The sequence below is a fragment of the Poromitra crassiceps genome (genome assembly GCF_964638095.1).
Source record: "Poromitra crassiceps genome assembly, chromosome: 18".
In the NCBI taxonomy this organism is placed as follows: Eukaryota; Metazoa; Chordata; class Actinopteri; order Beryciformes; family Melamphaidae; genus Poromitra; species Poromitra crassiceps.
Window position 1 is genome coordinate 10,914,757 of NC_139636.1, and position 18,717 is coordinate 10,933,473.

Below are 18,717 nucleotides of genomic sequence, written 5' to 3' on the forward strand. Positions count from 1 at the left end.
GAGATGTCAGTCATGTGAACATGAACTTAATAGCATGAGCAACTGTTAATTCCGCAGTACTGCCATCCTAAACCAATAAAACATTGCTACTGTCAAAGTGTCACATGATTCAGCGGAGATCTCACTGGAAATGATTCCATCACTCGGATCACTTTGTAACTAAAATATGCTGAGTGCAAGTCTATTTTTAACGGGTATAAAAAAAAAACTTTGGATTAGTAGTAGAGGACTTTGTGAATTGGACATGTTTTTATTGACTGAATTTCAATGTGATGACATTAGTAAACCATTCAGTAATCAAAGTCCATTAGAGAGACATACTGTACAGTTAACAGCTTAGAAAAAAGCAAAACAAAAAAAAACAAAAAAACTTGGTCCTTTTATTCAGCATGTAATGTAGTCCTCTTTGATAAGTGTTAAAATAACACAGAATGAATATTTTAGGAACATGTACATGTTGTAAAGCAGACCTATATTTTCAGACCAACAGAACGCTGCAGACATTCGTTCTGAATATAAACTCAGAGGTTGACTCTCCCCATTCACTCTGGAGCTGGCTCGACCGCGCTTGTTTGGTCTTGCTTGTCTGTGTGCACGGAGGGGTGAGCGGACAATGTTTTAACCCCACCTCCTAGCATTGCACAAATCGATAACCCCCCCCCCACACACACACACACACACACACAGTTGCTAGAGGCATTTTTTGAATTTCGAGGCTAGAAGCAATTCAGCCAAAACTCTGGGTGCGGCTACCCTTTAAGTCAGCTTTGCTGACCTGCTGTTCTCATCCGCTCACTGCATTATCTGTGCCAGGAGCTGTTCTCTGCGCTCGGTGCTGATGAAGAAGCGTAGTTTCCGCGGCAACAGCCTCACCTCCACAGGCATGGCCTCGTACTCCTCGTTGTCGATGTTGTAGAAGCCGCCTCCGCCCTGCAGGGTCAGGGCAACAAAGTCAAACCTCACAATACACAAAGCTTTAGAAGCAGATTCATTCATATCAGCAATTAAACGAAAACGTATCGAAACCGACATTTAGAACAAGATGTAATCTTGCTCATGTCAATTAATTAATTAATTAAATTAATTAATTAATGTTAACTGATTCAGTGAATACTTTCCCCAATGCGTACATTCATGAAATGTCCCCTTACAAAAAATACTATGTCAGTTTCAGTTCAGTCACGTTCCTCCGCCCCATCCAACTAGCACCAACCAACTAGCGTTCAGGTGTTCACTCAAAGCCAAGCTGTCGGCATGGAGGATGACATGAGCCAAAACATGACAAACGGCACAGTACAGACCTCATCAGAGAACTATGAAGGCAGTGTCAAGAAAAAACGTAAAACAAATTGTTCATTAATCATAATCAAAGTAAAACTTGGAACTCATCGTGATATTGATTTGAAGTCATATCGCCCGGCCCTATTCGGCACAATCACAATTTCTCACAGAGGTTTGCTTTGATGTGAGAAAATGAATTTAGATCAAATCGGGTAGGGAGTCTCTGACCTCTGGCAGCTGCAGTCGACAAGCGCCGGCTTCCAGTTTTGTGGACGATTTGGTGAACAAAGTTGGGTCCTCTTCTTTTTTATTCCTAGGATGAAGAACACGTACATTGTTTTACTTCAAACTGCATAAACCCACGTCATTGTTACTGTCCCGAGTCCCGACAGTGTGGGTGTGTGTGTAGCAGACTAACTGACCCGACAGTGTGTGGGTGGGTGTGTGTGTGTGTGTAGCAGACTAACTGACCCGACAGTGTGGGTGCGTGTGTAGCAGACTAACTGACCCGACAGTGTGGGTGTGTGTGTAGCAGACTAACTGTCCTGACAGTGTGGGTGCGTGTGTAGCAGACTAACTGACCCGACAGTGTGTGGGTGGGTGGGTGTGTGTGTGTGTGTGTAGCAGACTAACTGACCCGACAGTGTGCGTGCGTGTGTAGCAGACTAACTGACCCGACAGTGTGGGTGCGTGTGTAGCAGACTAACGGACCCGACAACATGGGTGTGTGTGCGTGTGTAGCAGACTAACTGACCCGACAGTGTGGGTGCGTGTGTAGCAGACTAACGGACCGACAACATGGGTGTGTGTGTAGCAGACTAACTGACCCGACAGTGTGGGTGCGTGTGTAGCAGACTAACGGACCCGACAACATGGGTGTGTGTGTAGCAGACTAACTGACCCGACAGTGTGGGTGCATGTGTAGCAGACTAACTGACCCGACAGTGATGAACTCGCCCACAGTCAGATTGTCTGGCTCTGCACAGATCATCAGGGAATCATGTATGCGCTGAGAGACAAGAGAGATGGACAAATGTGAAATTCTAAGGGGAAGAAAAACAGGACAGATGTTTCATTGGATCACGTCAGCATTCCTAGACTCGTGGTGCCATATCTTATGCCCAGTGCTCAAAAACTCCCTTTTTTCTTTTAATGACCACTGGGGGTCAGTACATCAAAGGACCTGTTACAGCAACCCAGTCGTAATTAACAGAAGAAGAAAGATTTAGTGCTAGAAACTAGCAAAGATTTTGCCCTTGCACTTGCCGTAAGATATGGCTTGTGAGTTTTTGTCAGAACAATTCTTTGTGGACTGACCATCTCTGTAGGGTTTTGGTTATGCGTCTGAATCAACAGTTCCAATGTGGACAGCTGCTGCTCCTCCCACTTCTCTGGCTCCACAGGTTTTGGAGGCTCTGAGTAAACAACACACAAACCGTAAACCGCAGAACATTTCACTGATATGATGCAGTATCAACGCATTCGTCACCAGTGTTGAAGTCAAGTCACTATATCTCGAGTCCAAGTCAAGGCTCAAGTCCCCAATGTTCGAGTCAGAGTCCAAGACGAGTCACCAAAGAAGAGTCCGAGTTACTGAACATGTGAATCCACATGTAGGTGGAACACATGACATGTGCCTGCCCTTGCATGGAATTGAAGCTATCAATATCTTATGGCAAATTATTAGGGCCTATTACTAAAAAAAACACGTCTTTATCAATTAACAAGTTTAAGTCCTCATCTCCAACTTCCGTGTCCAAATGCATGAATGCTCGAGTCCAAGTCCAGGTCATCAGTGCTCAAGACCAAGTCCAGTCAGGAGTCCTGAAAATGGGTCTAGGACTCTGGACTGACTCGAGTCGGACTCGACTACAATGCTGTCCATCACACACGCTACCTTCAACAGGCGGGTGCCAATAGTTTTTCAGTCTGCGGACGATGCGGTACATCAGGTTGGGCCTGGGCGGCTTCTGCGGGGGCAGGTCGGGGGGCCGGAGGCTGGGGGCCAGGTAGGACACTGAGGCTTCCCGAACCAGGGGCCACTCCTGAGGGGTGGGAGGGACAGTTCAGCACAACCCAAATGCACCATCAGGCTCAGCACAACCCAAACGCATCGTCGGGCTCAGGATTATAGCAGACATGGGTGAGACTGAGAAATGTGGGAGACATCTGAAAAGCAGGAAAACCTTGGTGGCATCTACAGGATGTTTTAGGGTTTGGGACACTAAAACTCCATTTAAGCCAGGCTTAACCGAGGCTTATCAAATTATGTTTGGGTTAGCAGCCGTGTAGGCTGGGTAACCCACTGCAGCCATTCAATGGTATGTATGGGAAACTTAAGAAGATATACTGCCTTGAAAAAAAACATTGAACAATTAGATGACAATATAAACAATATAACAATATAAAAGAAAAGAAAATATCTCAAGAAAAATCTATATATTGAATGTTTTTGTAATGTATGTAGTTGTGATCAGGGTGGAACCTCCATCATATTGCTGACAGATGGACGATATCCGATATTTAATAAAAGAACATGGTTCTAACTCTATTATGTTTAGGGGAAACATGCAGACTTACCCGTAGAGTGCTAAACCAATGAGCTGCTCTTGTCTTCAGTGGTCCAAGGTACCAATATCTAGAAAAGACCATAGACCATAGACAATGAACAGTTACATGTATTAGGTAGTAGTTGCAGGAATCATGTCACTGTTTACTCAAGGCTCCAATTTGAATGAAACTCTGTCTGTAATTCTCACTTGCTGATCGTTGCAGCCACATCTCTAAAAGCTCCCCAACGCAGTCCCATCAGAGCAAACACTGGCTGATCTGTCTCCCCCTGTATAAAACAAACGTCAAATAAATACATTAAGATTTCTGTCAAGGCTAAACTGATTACACAATTTTTCAGTGCATTTCAAAAATAAAACAATAAAGCAAATGGTCTATCTAGTATTTAAACATCAAGCTCATTCTGAGATGTTGCATATACTTTCATGACAACTCAACTTACCCCCCCCCCCCCCCCCCCAAAAAAAGGCAACATAACAATTTGACCTAAATACTAAAATAAGTGTGAGTCTGCATGCAAGACAAACACTAAGTTTGTTATCTGAAGAGTTTCCAGGGTAAAGTATTTCCTTACTTTGATTTGGAGCACATCCAGAGGGATGGTGTCTCCCTTCAGAATGGACAGAGTCGCTGACGTGATGTGCCTGGGAAAACATATCGTGTGGAGGATAGAGAAGGAGAAAGAAAGTTTACTTCTGTTGGTGAGGCATATCTAAGTCATTGTGGGCTACCATCTAAAGATATAAAAATGCATATTCAAGAGTGACTTTAATAAAATACTTACTTGACCTTGTTGTCACTAAGCAGGTGAAGACTTGGACTCAGGGAGTTGCGAGAGCCAAGTGGAATGAATCCAATTGGTGTTTCACTGAATGTTTCCTATTGTCAAGAAGTCATTTGTGAGTGACATCATTAGGAGAAGAGAAGTTTGCATTCCTTATTTTCTCCTTGTCTCATTTTTCAGTCTTTATCATTTTTAGGCACAAACAAATTCAAGGTAAACAGTGACTTTATCTTCTGAGAAAACTGCCTATGGGATCATGCTTATGTATGTTAATTAATCCCAACAATTTGATTTCAACAATTGAGACAAGGTAGCTTCAGAATATAAAAAAAAAGTGTTTGAAGGCATTTATTTGTTTCTGACTCTGGGAAGTGGAAAAAACAGTAAAAATCCCCAATAATACTGTATCTCTGAACTATCCATGGACTATCTATCTATCTATGGACTATGGACCTTCCTAAGTGTCTGGAATAAAGTTGAATTGAATATCTCTAACCAAATCAAACATATTTAGGCTATTTTTTGATAACCAATGTAATATTTTTTCACTTCCATTCACTGAGCCTCCTTTGAAACTGTTTGGAGCCCCCCTGGGTAGGCCCGCCTCCCACTTTGAAACCCTCTGTAATAGATGGTAAGGCAATAATAGATCAGTGTACTTTAGTGTGCCACCTACTTGATCTGGCCTCCGCAGTAAACCAGTCACGACTTCCTGCAAGGTGCCGTCCCCTCCAGCCACAATCAGCATGTCTGTCTCCTCCATGAGCTCTATCAGCTTCTTAGCCTGGCCTTCATAGTCTGTCTGGAGAGGAATCCAATAATACAATGTTGATATGACACTAGGTGTTCACTGCCGGTGTCAGTAAAAGCTCTGATGTGTTCAAACAGGAAAACACCACACGATACCTTGACAATCGTAATCTCCACACCAGCCAGGTGTAGAATAGGGGCAGCGTTCTTCTCAAACAAGTTGTTGGCTTTTCTGGGGAGAGCAGGGAGAAGAGTGAGACAGGAGACTAGAAACAGGCACAGAAAAACTGTACTTGCACAGCACCGAGTTAAAAATGGCTGAGGCAGAAGTGTAGACAAAGAGTCTCTGGGAGTTTTGTTAGAGGTTTCTGAGATTTATGACTTACCCACTGCAAGCTGCAGGGTTCAAAATAACGGTTGCTTTCTTCAGCTGCTCCTGTGGCGCTATCTGTTGACGCCCAAATTCCTATCACAGAAATGACAATTATAAATACCCCATAGGTTTTAGGCATTACGTTAGAATAAGATAATTTGTGCAAGCGGAGGCAGGAGACATAATAGGTGGTACACAAACAGCAGTGAGTTCTTACCTTGGCCTCTAGACAAGCTTCTCTCCGCAGAAGACTGTCACTGATAACACACAACACACACAAGCACATAAGACACAAGAACAGGCCCACGCCCCATCCAATCCCTCTAGTGGTCATTCATGTTGTGGCCAGGCCAGCCGGCGGTGACCAACTACAGATCTAACGTTACACCTAAGTTTGAATTGTGAAAAGTAAATTTCTCATGTTTATGATAAGGTGAAGAATGCAGATACCCACCAGTGTTTACCATACAGCCAGTGTCCACCGTAAGACATAACACACCCGGCGAATGTGGACTTCTTCCAGTGGTTCCGCAGAGTCCGAAACACTTTCACAACCCGTGCCATGGTGTGGTGTGAAATTCCCCACGCCCCTTATTCAATTAAGTAGCGTTACGCTACGTAACTTATGGCGGTACCTGCATTTTTCAGCTCATAAATTACACATTTCCATCGCAGCGGTCAAGGATCCTCCGCTGTCAAACTAGCATGACATATTGGTGTTACGACAAAACAGTACCGCTCAACACAGAGCAGGGCAAACGATGGTTCCGCTTGCGGTAACGTTACAGGGAGCTTTTCAGCACGGCCCAAAGCACAGTTTTTATTTACAACTTTAATGAAAAATAACGTTTAAAAATATATGACATTTTAAAACAACAAATTGACACAGAAACCGACGTCTTGTAGTCTTCTACTTGTGAACCACAGTTCCCATGGGGAGCATATCAATGCTGAACTGTGCAAGGACCCCGCCTGAAAATATTGTCCACAAATCCATCAATTTTCAAACTATGTATTCAGCTTGAGGACCCAGCGTACATATCACAGCTCGAGTATCAAACTGTTATTCAGGGAATGTAAACAAAATGTGTTTAAAGGATGAATTCATTTATATTTCACACCGGCACAAGGCCGGAAGCTTCTGTCCAATTTTCCCAAATCCGTGTTTATCATGGCGGCGCAGATGGCGGTAAATTCGGGTATGAACTCAATTTCTTTCAATTATACGAAATCACGACAATTACTATTAGTAGCTTTTAGAGGCTGTTGCCCAAACAAGCACATACACATTTGATTTCAAGTGCCACTTCCTTCCCATGTCGCAGGTTTCGACCACATGGTTGTGGAGCTGTCAAAGTTCAGGCATCAGCGGCTAGGCTAACTTAGCCTAGCGTGCAAGTTAACGTTACCTAGCTAGCTAACGTTAGCTAATAAAGGCGATTTGTTGTGTACTTTGTTGTGGAAGTTTTCTAATCACGCTGTACGTTTGGCACATTCAAAACTGCCCCAGTCGTGTAACATTAACTCCAGTCACAGCTGTCAGACTCAGCAGACGTCGGGAGCAAAAGTGAAACAATATTGAATTGATGAAGCAAAGTTGTTGTTTGGCAATACTGCCTGGCATAAATGCACTTCCTTGTGCCATGCCTTTACTGCTTAATTTGTGTAAAAGCTAAACGACCCGCTGCTGCTATTACCAATCTATCAATCAGCCTCGATCAGGTGTTTACACATTTAGGTCAGTGGTTTACACTCAGTCCAGTCATGTGTGTATAACCCTTAATCACAGTCTCAAAGGGCTCCACAACATTATGAAAATGAGCCAGCCAACCTGTCCTGATAGCCTCCTCACCTGAGGGCAAACTCCCACGAAAACCTCAACAAGAAAAGAGGGGTGCTTCACAACACCCACTTCTGTCACCTAAGGCTGTACATGTTTATTTGTGATGAGACAAGGTCATTGACAGTTCATGTACCCACCTAGGAGCCAGTCTGTGGGGGCCGCTGAAGGAGCTCTGGGAGACGGTGGAGGGTGCCGTGTTGAGGAGACAGCCGGAGAGTGTCCACCTCCTCGACCTGCAGCTGAAGAAACACAAGCCGCACTTCCTGTCACTCTACAAGAACCCTGTGAGATGTTTGAAGATGCAAATCACTGTCACTTTTGCATTTTAGTCTTTCACATGTTTTGAGTGTTTATTTGTAACTCGTGTTCTTCAGCCAAAGAGTGCAGAGCAGAGAGAGAAGGTGCGTAAAGCCAGCACAGAGGGCATCGCTGTCCAGGGTCAACAGGGGTCACGCCTCCTTCCGGAGCAGCTCCTCACAGAAGCCTTCATCCTCAGTGATTTGTTTGATATCGGAGAGTTGGCTGCTCTGGAGCTGCTATTGGCAGGTAATGGGCACATAAGAAAGGACATAAGCACACACACACACACACACACAATCACAGATCAATCAAGTTGTGTTGTAAATTTGGTGACCAGGTATTATGTACACTCAAGTCAAGTCAAGTCAAGTTTATTTATATAGCCCTAATTCACAAGCATGTCTCAGAGGGCTTCACAGAAAGTATGTCTAGCTAATTCTAGCTGACACAACAGTAACAAGAATATACAGAATAAAGATAACATTTGAACAATTGATAATATAGAAAATATAGGAATCAGAGGAGAGCGCAGGAGAAGGGAGAATAGCAGGGGGAATGTGAGAGAGTGATGGGGTGGGGAGGGTATAGGAGGTGGGGAAGGAGCAAGAGGAGAGAGCAGGAGAGGGGAAGGGAGGGGAGGTGTGGGGGAGAAGAGAGCAGGGGGAGGGAGGAGGTGGGGAGAGAATGAGCAATATAGACGGAGGAGAGGGGGGAGGTGGGGAGAAAATAGGAATGTGGAGGAGGAGAGAAGGAGAGATGGGGGTGCAGGGGAGGGAGAGCCAGGGTAGAGAAGCAGGAGGAGCGTCCCACATCCCAGGGTGCAGGGGGAGAGGGAGGAGGAGGCGGGGGAGGGAACAGACCTCTCCGCCCCCTCCTCCCCCCCCCCCCCCCCCCCCCCCCCCCGAGAGGACAGAGAGGAGGAGAGAGCAGAGAAGGAGAGGTGGGGGGGTGCAGGGGAAGGAGTGCAGGGGGAATGTGAGAGAGGGGAGAGGACAGAGAGGAGGAGAGAACAGAGAAGGAGAGGTGGGAGGGTGCAGGGGAGGGAGAGCAGGGGGAACGTGGGAAGAGGCGGCGGGGGAGGGAAGAGCATGGAAAGAGAGGGGGCGGGGGGGGAGTGGGAAATGTGGGAGAGGGGGGAACAGGAGGGGGAAGAAGGGAAAGGAGCGGGGGAAAGAGAAAGAGAGGGGGGGGGGAAGATCAGACAACTGACTACTCTAAGCATTAACCAGAGCTAACTGGGACATAGTATCTAGCTAATCTACAGCCTAATCTGGCCTATCCTACTCTGCTCTAGTCTGATCTTTGCCTGAACACTATAACAGGTCAGCCTTAGGCTGTAGCTAATCTATCGCCTACCTAAACTGTTCTAAACCAACCGGCAGCCCTCGACCAGTGATGAAGAGCACCGATGCCCCCCGCCCCGGCCCCCCCCCCCCCCCCCACATAAGGCGTGGGAGAGAAGGCCGGGCCGGGACACAGCGGCGTCCCCACACCCCCAGTGAACGCAAGAAAACCTTTCCACCATATGGATTGCCCCAGTGACTTGGCTTGGCTGAGGAGGAACCTTGTGAGGTCGTTGTGCTACAGGGGCCCAGCAATGGTCGCCTGGGTAAACCCACCCCCCACGCGACCCGCTCCCAGACCCGCCCCCAGCTAGTGACTGGGAACTGAGAGAGCAGGCCACGCGGGGGGCGGGCCCACCCAGGCAGTGGACCCAGCAGCGGACCCCCATCCGGGGACTCCCCTCCGAGACAGGCCGAGAGATGCCGGGCTAAACCATGTACAGAGTTTTCCGGCAGTGAAACTCTGTAAATGGTTTATTATGGAAATAAAATTTACAAGAGAACAGAAAATTGAAAATGTAAAAAAGAGTCCAACAGAGGGATATAAAAATGTAGTTTTTAAATTATCCTAAAATCAGGGAAGGGAGTTGAAAATGTAAAAAGTAGAGTCCAAAGGAAATAGAAAATGTAGTCTTTAAGTGTTCGTAGGTTTAGAGAATACTAGCTAAGAGGAGGGGAGGGGAGGATAAGAGTCGGAGGTGATGAGGCCGGGGGGGGGGGGGGGGGGGGGGGGGTCCCCCGGTCCCCCGGTCCCCCCCTTCCCTTAGGCAGGCAGGTGACCAGGATGATGAGGATAGGGGTCGGTGGTGGTGAAGAGCCCGGGGTGTCAGACAGTAGAAGGAGTAGCGGGTAGATGGCCTAGAGTGACGACAGGTGGCTAGGGCGATGACGGCCGGACCTAGGGCTGCAGCGGCGGGGGTGTACGTCAGGCCAATGAAGGACACCTGAGGGGGAGAGAGAGAAGAGAGCGGGGGAATCTGCGCAGAGGTGGAGCTAACTCTATAGACAACAATAAAATTAGGTTAAAACAAAATTTATTGGGATTTTTTTTGCACTCAACTTAGAGTCAACACTAGCTTTAATAGCCTGTTTTATTATCCAGTGATTATCCTATGGAGGGATGGACATTTGAAGAAATGCCCTTAATCGATCGGGAAAATGAACGATCAATTATTGTTTAATCATAAAAAAGGAAAACACTAAAGAAAGCATGTTTTTCCCCAATGAAATCTTTATTCCAAGAACGTATATGCAACATCAATCCTCTTAAAAAAGGCAGTTTGTTAAAACAAACAGGACAGAGTGTAATAACGACATGGCTTCCACGCTGTTTGTATGATGCAGTGTGGATGTGGCGGAATATGCGGTTGGTTTCGTTGTTATACAATCGCACTTCCATGGTGATAGACAGCTTCAAGTCCAGCTGAAACGCCATTGCGAGAGTATCTTCCATATAAATTAAGTTAAATTAAAAATTAAATTAAACTAATTTAAATCATTAAACCCGACGGACAAACCCCGTCTTTTTGTCACAAACACTGTGGCATGCACATACGTGCACGGCGGCCAGTACACACATACTGTACATGCTTTTGGAGGTGCCGTGAAATTTGTCCTCCGCGTTTGACCCATCCTGGCTCATCCTCCTCCATGGTCAGGCCAGGAGTGGTGGGCAGCTGCAGTGAAGCGCCCGGGCCCATAACCAGGCATGTTTCAATAACAGTCCAACGTTATGTCACAAACGCAATTAAATATAATGTAAATCCAGGCTACAGCACCTGGCTAGCTCACTGCTACGCCCAGCAGCCCCAGAAGCAGGGAAGCAGCTGGCGGGTTCTTCCCGGCCAGGTAGACGGCTGAGTTGCTCCTTGGCCGGGGAGAGAGAGAGCTGCTGCTAGTCAGCAACGAGCCATGATGAGCCGAGTGCTTTTTGTTTTCAGGCCACTACAGACACTGACAAGGTGGATTCTGTGAATATCTCTGTCTCTTTCTCCAGGTGAGCACCAGCAGCCCCATTTCCCAGGCCTGACCCGAGGGCTGGTGGCCGTGCTGCTCTACTGGGACGGGAAGCTGTGTGTGGCCAACTCCCTCCGCACGCTCATCCAGTCACGCCACGGCAAGACCTTCACCCTGGACCTGAGGTATATTACTGACACCGTCTCCACTCCCCTTTTCCCTGGTTTTCAAGATGGCCATATCATTATTATTCCCCCAAACCTCGATATACTCATTGACTTGTTGTGTTGTTTTTGCTTTCTCGCTCAGCGGAGAGCTGGTGGCGTTGACGACGCGTTTCACAGATGAGCTGATGAGCCAGGGTCTGACTAGACGCATCCTAAGCTTGGTGTCAGAGATCAACGTGACGCGGGAGTTCGAGAGGCTGCAGAAGGAGCGCGGCCTGGGCAACGAGAAGCACAGGAAGGAGGTGAGAGAAGCACAGGAAGCAGGTGAGAGAAGCACAGGAAGGAGGTGAGACAAGCACAGGAAGGAGGTGAGAGGAGCACAGGAAGCCGGTGAGAGGAGCACAGGAAGCAGGTGAGAGAAGCACAGGAAGGAGGGGAGAGAAGCACAGGAAGGAGGTGAGAGAAGCACAGGAAGGAGGTGAGAGAAGCACAGGAAGGAGGTGAGAGAAGCACAGGAAGGAGGTGAGAGGAGCACAGGAAGCCGGTGAGAGGAGCACAGGAAGCAGGTGAGAGAAGCACAGGAAGGAGGTGAGAGAAGCACAGGAAGGAGGTGAGAGAAGCACAGGAAGGAGGTGAGAGAAGCACAGGAAGGAGGTGAGAGAAGCACAGGAAGCAGGTGAGAGAAGCACAGGAAGGAGGTGAGAGAAGCACAGGAAGGAGGTGAGAGAAGCACAGGAAGCAGGTGAGAGAAGCACAGGAAGGAGGTGAGAGAAGCACAGGAAGGAGGTGACAGAAGCACAGGAAGGAGGTGACAGAAGCACAGGAAGGAGGTGACAGAAGCACAGGAAGGAGGTGAGAGAAGCACAGGAAGGAGGTGAGAGAAGCACAGGAAGGAGGTGAGAGAAGCACAGGAAGGAGGTGAGAGAAGCACAGGAAGGAGGTGAGAGAAGCACAGGAAGCAGGTGAGAGAAGCACAGGAAGGAGGTGAGAGAAGCACAGGAAGGAGGTGAGAGAAGCACAGGAAGCAGGTGAGAGAAGCACAGGAAGGAGGTGAGAGAAGCACAGGAAGCAGGTGAGAGAAGCACAGGAAGGAGGTGAGAGAAGCACAGGAAGGAGGTGAGAGGAGCACAGGAAGGAGGTGAGAGAAGCACAGGAAGGAGGTGACAGAAGCACAGGAAGGAGGTGAGAGAAGCACAGGAAGGAGGTGACAGAAGCACAGGAAGGAGGTGAGACAAGCACAGGAAGGAGGTGAGAGCCAATAGGAACCAGGAACTAGGAACCTTCCTAGAACTAAGAGCAGTGGGCAGCCGCAGTGCAGCGCCCGGGGACCAACTCCAGTTCTTTTACCTAGTGCCTTAGTCAGGGGCACTGACAGGAGTATTAACCCTAACATACATGTCTTTGATGGTGGGAGGAAACTGGAGCACCCAGAGGAAACCCACATGAACATGGGGAAAATGTAATGGAAGATTGCAGAGCGGAATATGGATGGCATTCTATTTTATACCCTCTCTCTTGTCAACAGGTATCTGATCTCATCAGAGAATGCAGACAGGCACTGGCAGACAGCCTGTTTTCATGGACCTGCCAATCACCTTTGACTAAAGACGATACCCTGGCTCTTATTGGCCACCTGGAGACGGTGACGGCTGAAGCCGATGGCTCATTGGACGGCGTGAACCTGGCTCTGGTCATGTCACTGCTCTACTGTTTGGATGTCAGCTTCCTAGAGCAAGGCACAGAAGATAGAGACGGTGAGAGGAAAGGGAGCGTTGCTCATTCATTTGCGCATGCTTATAATTTTCCTACAAGATCAGCGTTGATTCAAGTCAGTGGTTCAGGATCCCTACGCAGCTCTGGGAAGTCTGGAAAAGTATTAAAAATTAGATCATTTCCAGGTGTTGAATAGTTTGGGAATTTGAAAAAACGAATGGAAAAGGATGGAAAATCTGGTTCAGGTCAGATACACATAATTCTAGCTTTTATGTTGTTGTACACAAATTTGGAGTCCACAGTTTTTGTTCATGTGAAGAATAATGTTCAGATAGAGGGATGCTCTTAGCCGCTGTCTCTGGACCAAAATCCCATCCAGTCAAGAACATAGGGTTTGGGGGAAAATATGGAATTTTAAAATGGAACTATGGAAGTGTGTAAGAACCCTGCCAATCATCTCACATATCCTGATATTTGTGGCTGCGAAGAACATCTATACATCTACATACATGGGACCTAGTTAGCAGGGGCAAGATGTGTATCAGTGTAAATCATATTGAGCACCAGACAAAGGTCTGGAAAAAGTATGGAATTATTTAATTGAAAATGTGTAGATACACTGATGGTTAAATAAATCCAAGGAGAAATACTTCATTCGTGCACAAGAATGCTTTCAGGTTGAGTATTTGACATTGACAGTGAATGAAGTGTAACCTCTACGCGGTGTGTTCTACTAGACCTGCTCCAAGCGATGCCGTTGCTGACGGAGAGGCAGTATGTGTCTGCGGTGCACAGTCGTCTGGTGGAGGGCCAGCCATGGAAGCTCCCCGGCCTGCAGGCTGTGTGCCGGCTGGCCTGGGCCCTGTCTCTGAGGGCCCTATCCCAGCTGCCACAGGGCTCCGGTAATTCAATTCACCTCTATATCATGGACAATGCATTACATTATATCTGCTTGCAATGATGATACCTCGGGGGGGGGATATTGGATTATTTTAATTACTGTGAATCTGTTAAATATATTGTTATTGTATATGTTGTGGCTTATTTATTCTATTTTATAACTATTTACTCTTAATAGTTAATGCTACTAGTCCGACTAGTCGACTGGCAAAACCACTAGTTGACAATGTGCATCATAGACTAGTCAACTAATCATTCATCTGTTGTTTTTTGGAATAAACCATATAAATAAATATGTTGAACATAGACTTGTTTGAACAATAATTTTCTACATTATGCCATGGTAAATAAACAGAATTTAAGCTATTTAGAGAGGGAAAGACTTGTCCCCAAGTTGGTCTCGCCAACATTAGTTAACCCTTTACTGGCTGTTTTAGAGACCTTTTTGACGAGAATTGATCATTTTTATTGGGTAAAAAAATATGATATCTCCTGCGACTAGAGTAGTCGCTGACTATTAACATTCAGTTGTCAGGAATGCCATAGTTAATGCATATCGATTATGATATTATAGCCATTATTTCCTAATTTGTAATCTTACATGTGTGTCGTGTGCAGCCCTGGTTGAGTTCACGGAGGCGGATGAGACTCTGGCCGACCAGGCGCTCCTGGGAGACGTCTTCCTGTTCCTGAAGGAGGGCATGCTGGGATGTGAGAGCTTTGCCCAGGAGGAGTTCTTCATCCGTCGCCTCCATTCGCTCATCACAGACTTCCTGGCTCTCATGCCAATGAAGGTGAGAGATTCCAGTGGTGCTATGTTTCTTTCCAGGGTTAGATATGGATTTGTTAGGGAACTTGTCAGAATTAGGCATTTTCTTATCAGATTAACAGGTTTTATTTATTTTATTTTATATAAAAAAAAAATACTCCCAGCTTTTTCTCTCATTTTCTCCCCAATTGTACTCGGCCAATTCCCCGTGCTGTCCCGGTCGTTGCTCCGCCTCCTCCTCCGATCTGGGGAGAGTTGTAGACTAGCACAATGCTTCCTCCGATACATGTGCCGTCGCCAGTAGCTTCTTTTCACCTGACAGCGAGGAGTTTCACTGGCAGGACGTAGCGTGTGGGAGGATCACGCTATTCCCCGCAGTTCCCCTCACCCCAGACAGGCGCCCCGACCAACTAGAGGAGGCGCTATTGCAGCAACCACCCGCAGACACGGCCAATTGTGTCTGTACTCTGTAGGAAGTACCGCTACCGGGATTTGACCCCGTGTCTCCGCGGTGGTAGGCGAGTGCTTTTACCTCTAGTCTACACTACACTACCCAGACGCCCCAGCTTTTATTTCTTTGATTGTATTATTATAATGTGCAGATTTCATTGAAACAGTTGACTGTCTTTTGCAGGTGAAGCAGCTGCGTAACCGTGCTGATGAGGACGCCCGTCTGGTCCATATGTCCCTACAGACGGGCAGTGAGCCTCCACTGTTACGCAAAGACTTAGACCAGCTCATGTTCCTGGTCAGTATTCCTTCAACACACACACGCACGCACACACGCACGCACGCACGCACACACACACACACACACACACACACACACACACACACACACACACACTTGTTTATATTTTAATTTAGTAACTTCTTCATTCATTTAGTTCACCAACAGTTTGAAGTAGTCACAGTGATGGACAGTGTTGGAGTGCCTGGATTGTCCTTCTGTTATTTCAGACTTCTGTCCGGGTCATGTGATTGGCTCCTATTGCTTGTTTGTGATTATATTAGGTGAGGCCACCTGGTTAGTCTGCATTTTAGCCCTGATAAAGACCTTTTTTTAATCTATGATGTTCTACTAAAATAAAGCATTTTTAATCTAGTTCCTTCCTCGGTGTGATTTTCATTTGCAGTGCCTGCCTTGTCCTTATCTTTCTAGTAGTCAGAGTGATTATTATACATTGTCTCTCTAGATAGGAGAGTTTTACAACAAGGACCCGTTTGGCCTGGAGCTGGGTCTGGAGTTCTGGTGTCCCACAGAGTCTCTCCAGCACACCTCCATGCAGGGCTCCTACCTGGGCATGGCCCTCCAGAGGCCTCCACACAAACAGGTAGGGGCTGCCTTGGCTTTCTGGACGTGCTAAAGAAAAACCGTGTTTATTAGTACTGGAAATTCTGACTGTCTTCGCTGGAAAAAAGCTGGTTTTAACAACGGAGCTTATCTGTTTGTCGAGTTCAGGCAAAATCCATATCTTCTCTTCCCATGCTCTGCTGCAGGTGGTGCTGTCTAAGTTTGTGCGTCAGATGGGAGACCTTCTGCCCTCCACCCTCTACATCTCCTATCTGCGTATGCTAAAGGGCCTGGCCAATGGGCCACAGTGTGCACACTACTGCTTCAGCCTGCTCAAAACCAATGGAGCTCCACACGGTACGATCATATTGCTTTTGTCAGGTGAACACTTTGTGAAGAAAAAAATTAATGTGATTGATTACAATGCATCCATAATGAATGCATTGGTGCATTGTGGGATATAAAGACGGGGTTGTCCATCCTGTGCCTTTACTGAGCAGCATATTGCTATCGTTTTATGCACATTCTCATGAATGCCAATGAACTGTGTGAATGTATGCAGGCGACAACATCCAGGGAGTGGCAGGTAACGCTGTCTCCTGGGAGCACTTCTTTCACTCCCTCATGCTCTACCATGAGAACCTGCGAAGAGACCTGCCCAATCCAGATGCAGTGCACTACCGCCACCCACCACTGAGGGGCATCACCCAGAGGGAGCTGGACGGACTCACTTCCTTTTTGCAGTTGCTCACCACCATCATTACTTGGGTATGGTACAACATGCAGTTGGACTATTTGGTTTCGTGCTCGTATAGCTTTAGCTGTAAAATGACATTGTGAAAATATGCCTGGAGCTCATGGAATTTTTACTGCTTCGCCAAACTGACGAATAGTACCGGTAGTTGTTATACCCTAGGACCATGGTTGTTAAACCTTTTTACGCCAAGGAGCCCTAAACTTACACAAATTAGACCACGGACCCCTATTTGATAAGATTTTGTCCCAGGGTCCTCCATCTGATAAGATTTTTGCTTTTAGATGCTTTATTACAGAAAGTGTATGAAACCCCATCACCAAAATAGTCCTACATTCTGTCATTGTGTTACTGATGGATGGAATTATAGTGAAAATAAATGATTCCCCTTTTTGCTTGGGACCCCCTGGACCCCCCTCACCTTGAGAACCACTGGCCTAGGACATCATTAAGGACAGTGTCAAGTGTGATTGGTCTTTCCTAAAGTTTGAAAGTTCTGCTTGCTTGAAAGCTAGGTAATGTATCGTCTAACTGTTAGGATTGTGTGTGTGTGTTTGTGTGTTTTTTTCCAGTGTGAAAACGCTCGGCTGGCGTTGTGTGAGCACCCCCAGTGGACCCCAGTGGTGGTGATGTTGGGGTTACTACAGTGCAGCATTCCACCGGTCCTCAAGGGCGAGCTGCTGCACTGCCTGGCTGCCTTTGGGAAGTCACCAGAGATCGCCGCTTCACTCTGGCAGTCACTGGAGTACACTCAGGTCAGCCCGGGATGCACAGAATAAGACAAAAGATGAATAGAGTGGCTTTAGCATTTTATGCTGTTATACGAGAGAAACATTACTCAAAGATAAGTGCATTATTTAATATCTCTAAAATATAGGATGAGGATAGAGGATCTGATCCGGTCTGTAAAAGTGTTATTTTGTCAATCAAGGACTGAAGTACTAAACGTATGTCCTCCTACTATACTTTAAAAGTGAGTAGAATTTGTTTTGATTTTGTGTGCGTGGCAATCATTTTGTCAGAGTAGGTGTCACTGTGTCACTTTTTTCAAATATTAGATGTTAGAGCTGGTCGTGTATCAACAGATCTTCTAAAGTGCTGTAATTCCATGCTCCTCCACTGCAGATCCTTCAGACAGTGCGAGCCCCAGGACAGAGACAGGCTGCTGGGATTGAGGTGAGTGAGAATTGATATGAAACTTTTCGCATTTTTCTTTTTTTTTTTGCTTGACTCCACCCACCCCCCCCCCCCCCCCACACACACACACACACACACATAAACACAAGTGAGAGACTACAAATCTACTAGTCTGCTGTTTAGTGTGCAATCCTTTCTTCTTCTTTGTATTCATTCGGTTAGAATTTTAAAAGTCATATACCGTACTCTGTGCACTTGGCTGGCGAACCTGTATCTCTGCCCTGTGTTGAACCTGTATCTCTGCCCTGTGTTGAACCTGTATCTCTGCCCTGTGTTGCCGGCTCTCAGGTGGAGCTGAACGAGATCGAGTCGAGCTGTGAGGAGTACCCTCTTACACGCGCCTTCAGTCAGCTGATCAGCACATTGGTGGAGAGCAGCCTGCCTGTCAACCTGGGGGCGGGGCTACGCGTGCCGGGCTTCCAGCCCTACCTCACCTTCCTGCGTGACGCCGTGTTCCTGCCCTTTCCCACCAGAGCCTATCGCCGCCCAGCTGAGAAGGTACAGTGCATAGTGTAGCTCTCTCTATCTCTCTCTCTCTCTCTCTCTCTCTCTCTCTCCCAGCTGAGAAGGTACAGTGCATAGTGTAGCTCTCTCTATCTCTCTCTCTCTCTCTCTCTCTCCCAGCTGAGAAGGTACAGTGCATAGTGTAGCTCTCTCTATCTCTCTCTCTCTCTCTCTCTCTCCCAGCTGAGAAGGTACAGTGCATAGTGTAGCTCTCTCTA

General features: G+C 46.8%; 2 protein-coding genes across 2 annotated transcripts in view; one reads left to right on the forward strand and one right to left on the reverse strand.

Annotated features, from left to right (window-relative positions):
- Nucleotides 1-246: 246 nt before the first annotated feature.
- On the reverse strand, nt 247-6,446 carry agk (acylglycerol kinase). The gene is made up of 14 exons (XM_083654502.1): nt 6,214-6,446; nt 5,977-6,016; nt 5,773-5,852; nt 5,543-5,618; nt 5,313-5,438; nt 4,637-4,731; nt 4,427-4,496; nt 4,041-4,120; nt 3,862-3,919; nt 3,179-3,326; nt 2,599-2,696; nt 2,220-2,290; nt 1,510-1,594; nt 247-930 (listed from the first exon to the last, which is right to left on the reverse strand). The coding sequence occupies exons 1-14, from the start codon at nt 6,321-6,323 to the stop codon at nt 793-795; spliced, it is 1,275 nt and encodes a 424-aa protein (XP_083510628.1). The 5' UTR covers nt 6,324-6,446; the 3' UTR covers nt 247-792.
- A 484-nt stretch (nt 6,447-6,930) lies between these two features.
- nup205 (nucleoporin 205) overlaps nt 6,931-18,717 on the forward strand; it is a gene marked incomplete at its 5' end in the record, with an annotated part of 32,379 nt that continues 20,592 nt past the window's right edge. The window contains 15 exons of the mRNA XM_083655109.1: nt 6,931-6,958; nt 7,744-7,886; nt 7,977-8,148; nt 11,242-11,386; nt 11,511-11,670; nt 12,894-13,122; nt 13,819-13,983; nt 14,600-14,775; nt 15,385-15,498; nt 15,947-16,084; nt 16,251-16,401; nt 16,607-16,812; nt 17,371-17,553; nt 17,924-17,974; nt 18,284-18,493. Of these exons, the coding sequence (XP_083511235.1) occupies nt 6,931-6,958; nt 7,744-7,886; nt 7,977-8,148; nt 11,242-11,386; nt 11,511-11,670; nt 12,894-13,122; nt 13,819-13,983; nt 14,600-14,775; nt 15,385-15,498; nt 15,947-16,084; nt 16,251-16,401; nt 16,607-16,812; nt 17,371-17,553; nt 17,924-17,974; nt 18,284-18,493 (2,271 nt within the window). The remainder of the gene's footprint in view (nt 6,959-7,743; nt 7,887-7,976; nt 8,149-11,241; nt 11,387-11,510; nt 11,671-12,893; nt 13,123-13,818; nt 13,984-14,599; nt 14,776-15,384; nt 15,499-15,946; nt 16,085-16,250; nt 16,402-16,606; nt 16,813-17,370; nt 17,554-17,923; nt 17,975-18,283; nt 18,494-18,717) is intronic.

Bases quoted from the DNA above. Each gene is read 5' to 3' on its own strand.
- agk (XM_083654502.1), bottom strand. From the start codon at position 6,323: ATGGCACGGGTTGTGAAAGTGTTTCGGACTCTGCGGAACCACTGGAAG. The intron at 4,732-5,312 runs GTAGGTGGCACA...TCTTGACAATAG, and splicing joins TACTGCGGAGGCCAGATCAA to GAAACATTCAGTGAAACACC. The intron at 1,595-2,219 runs GTCAGTTAGTCT...TCTTCATCCTAG, and splicing joins GGCGAGTTCATCACTGTCGG to GAATAAAAAAGAAGAGGACC.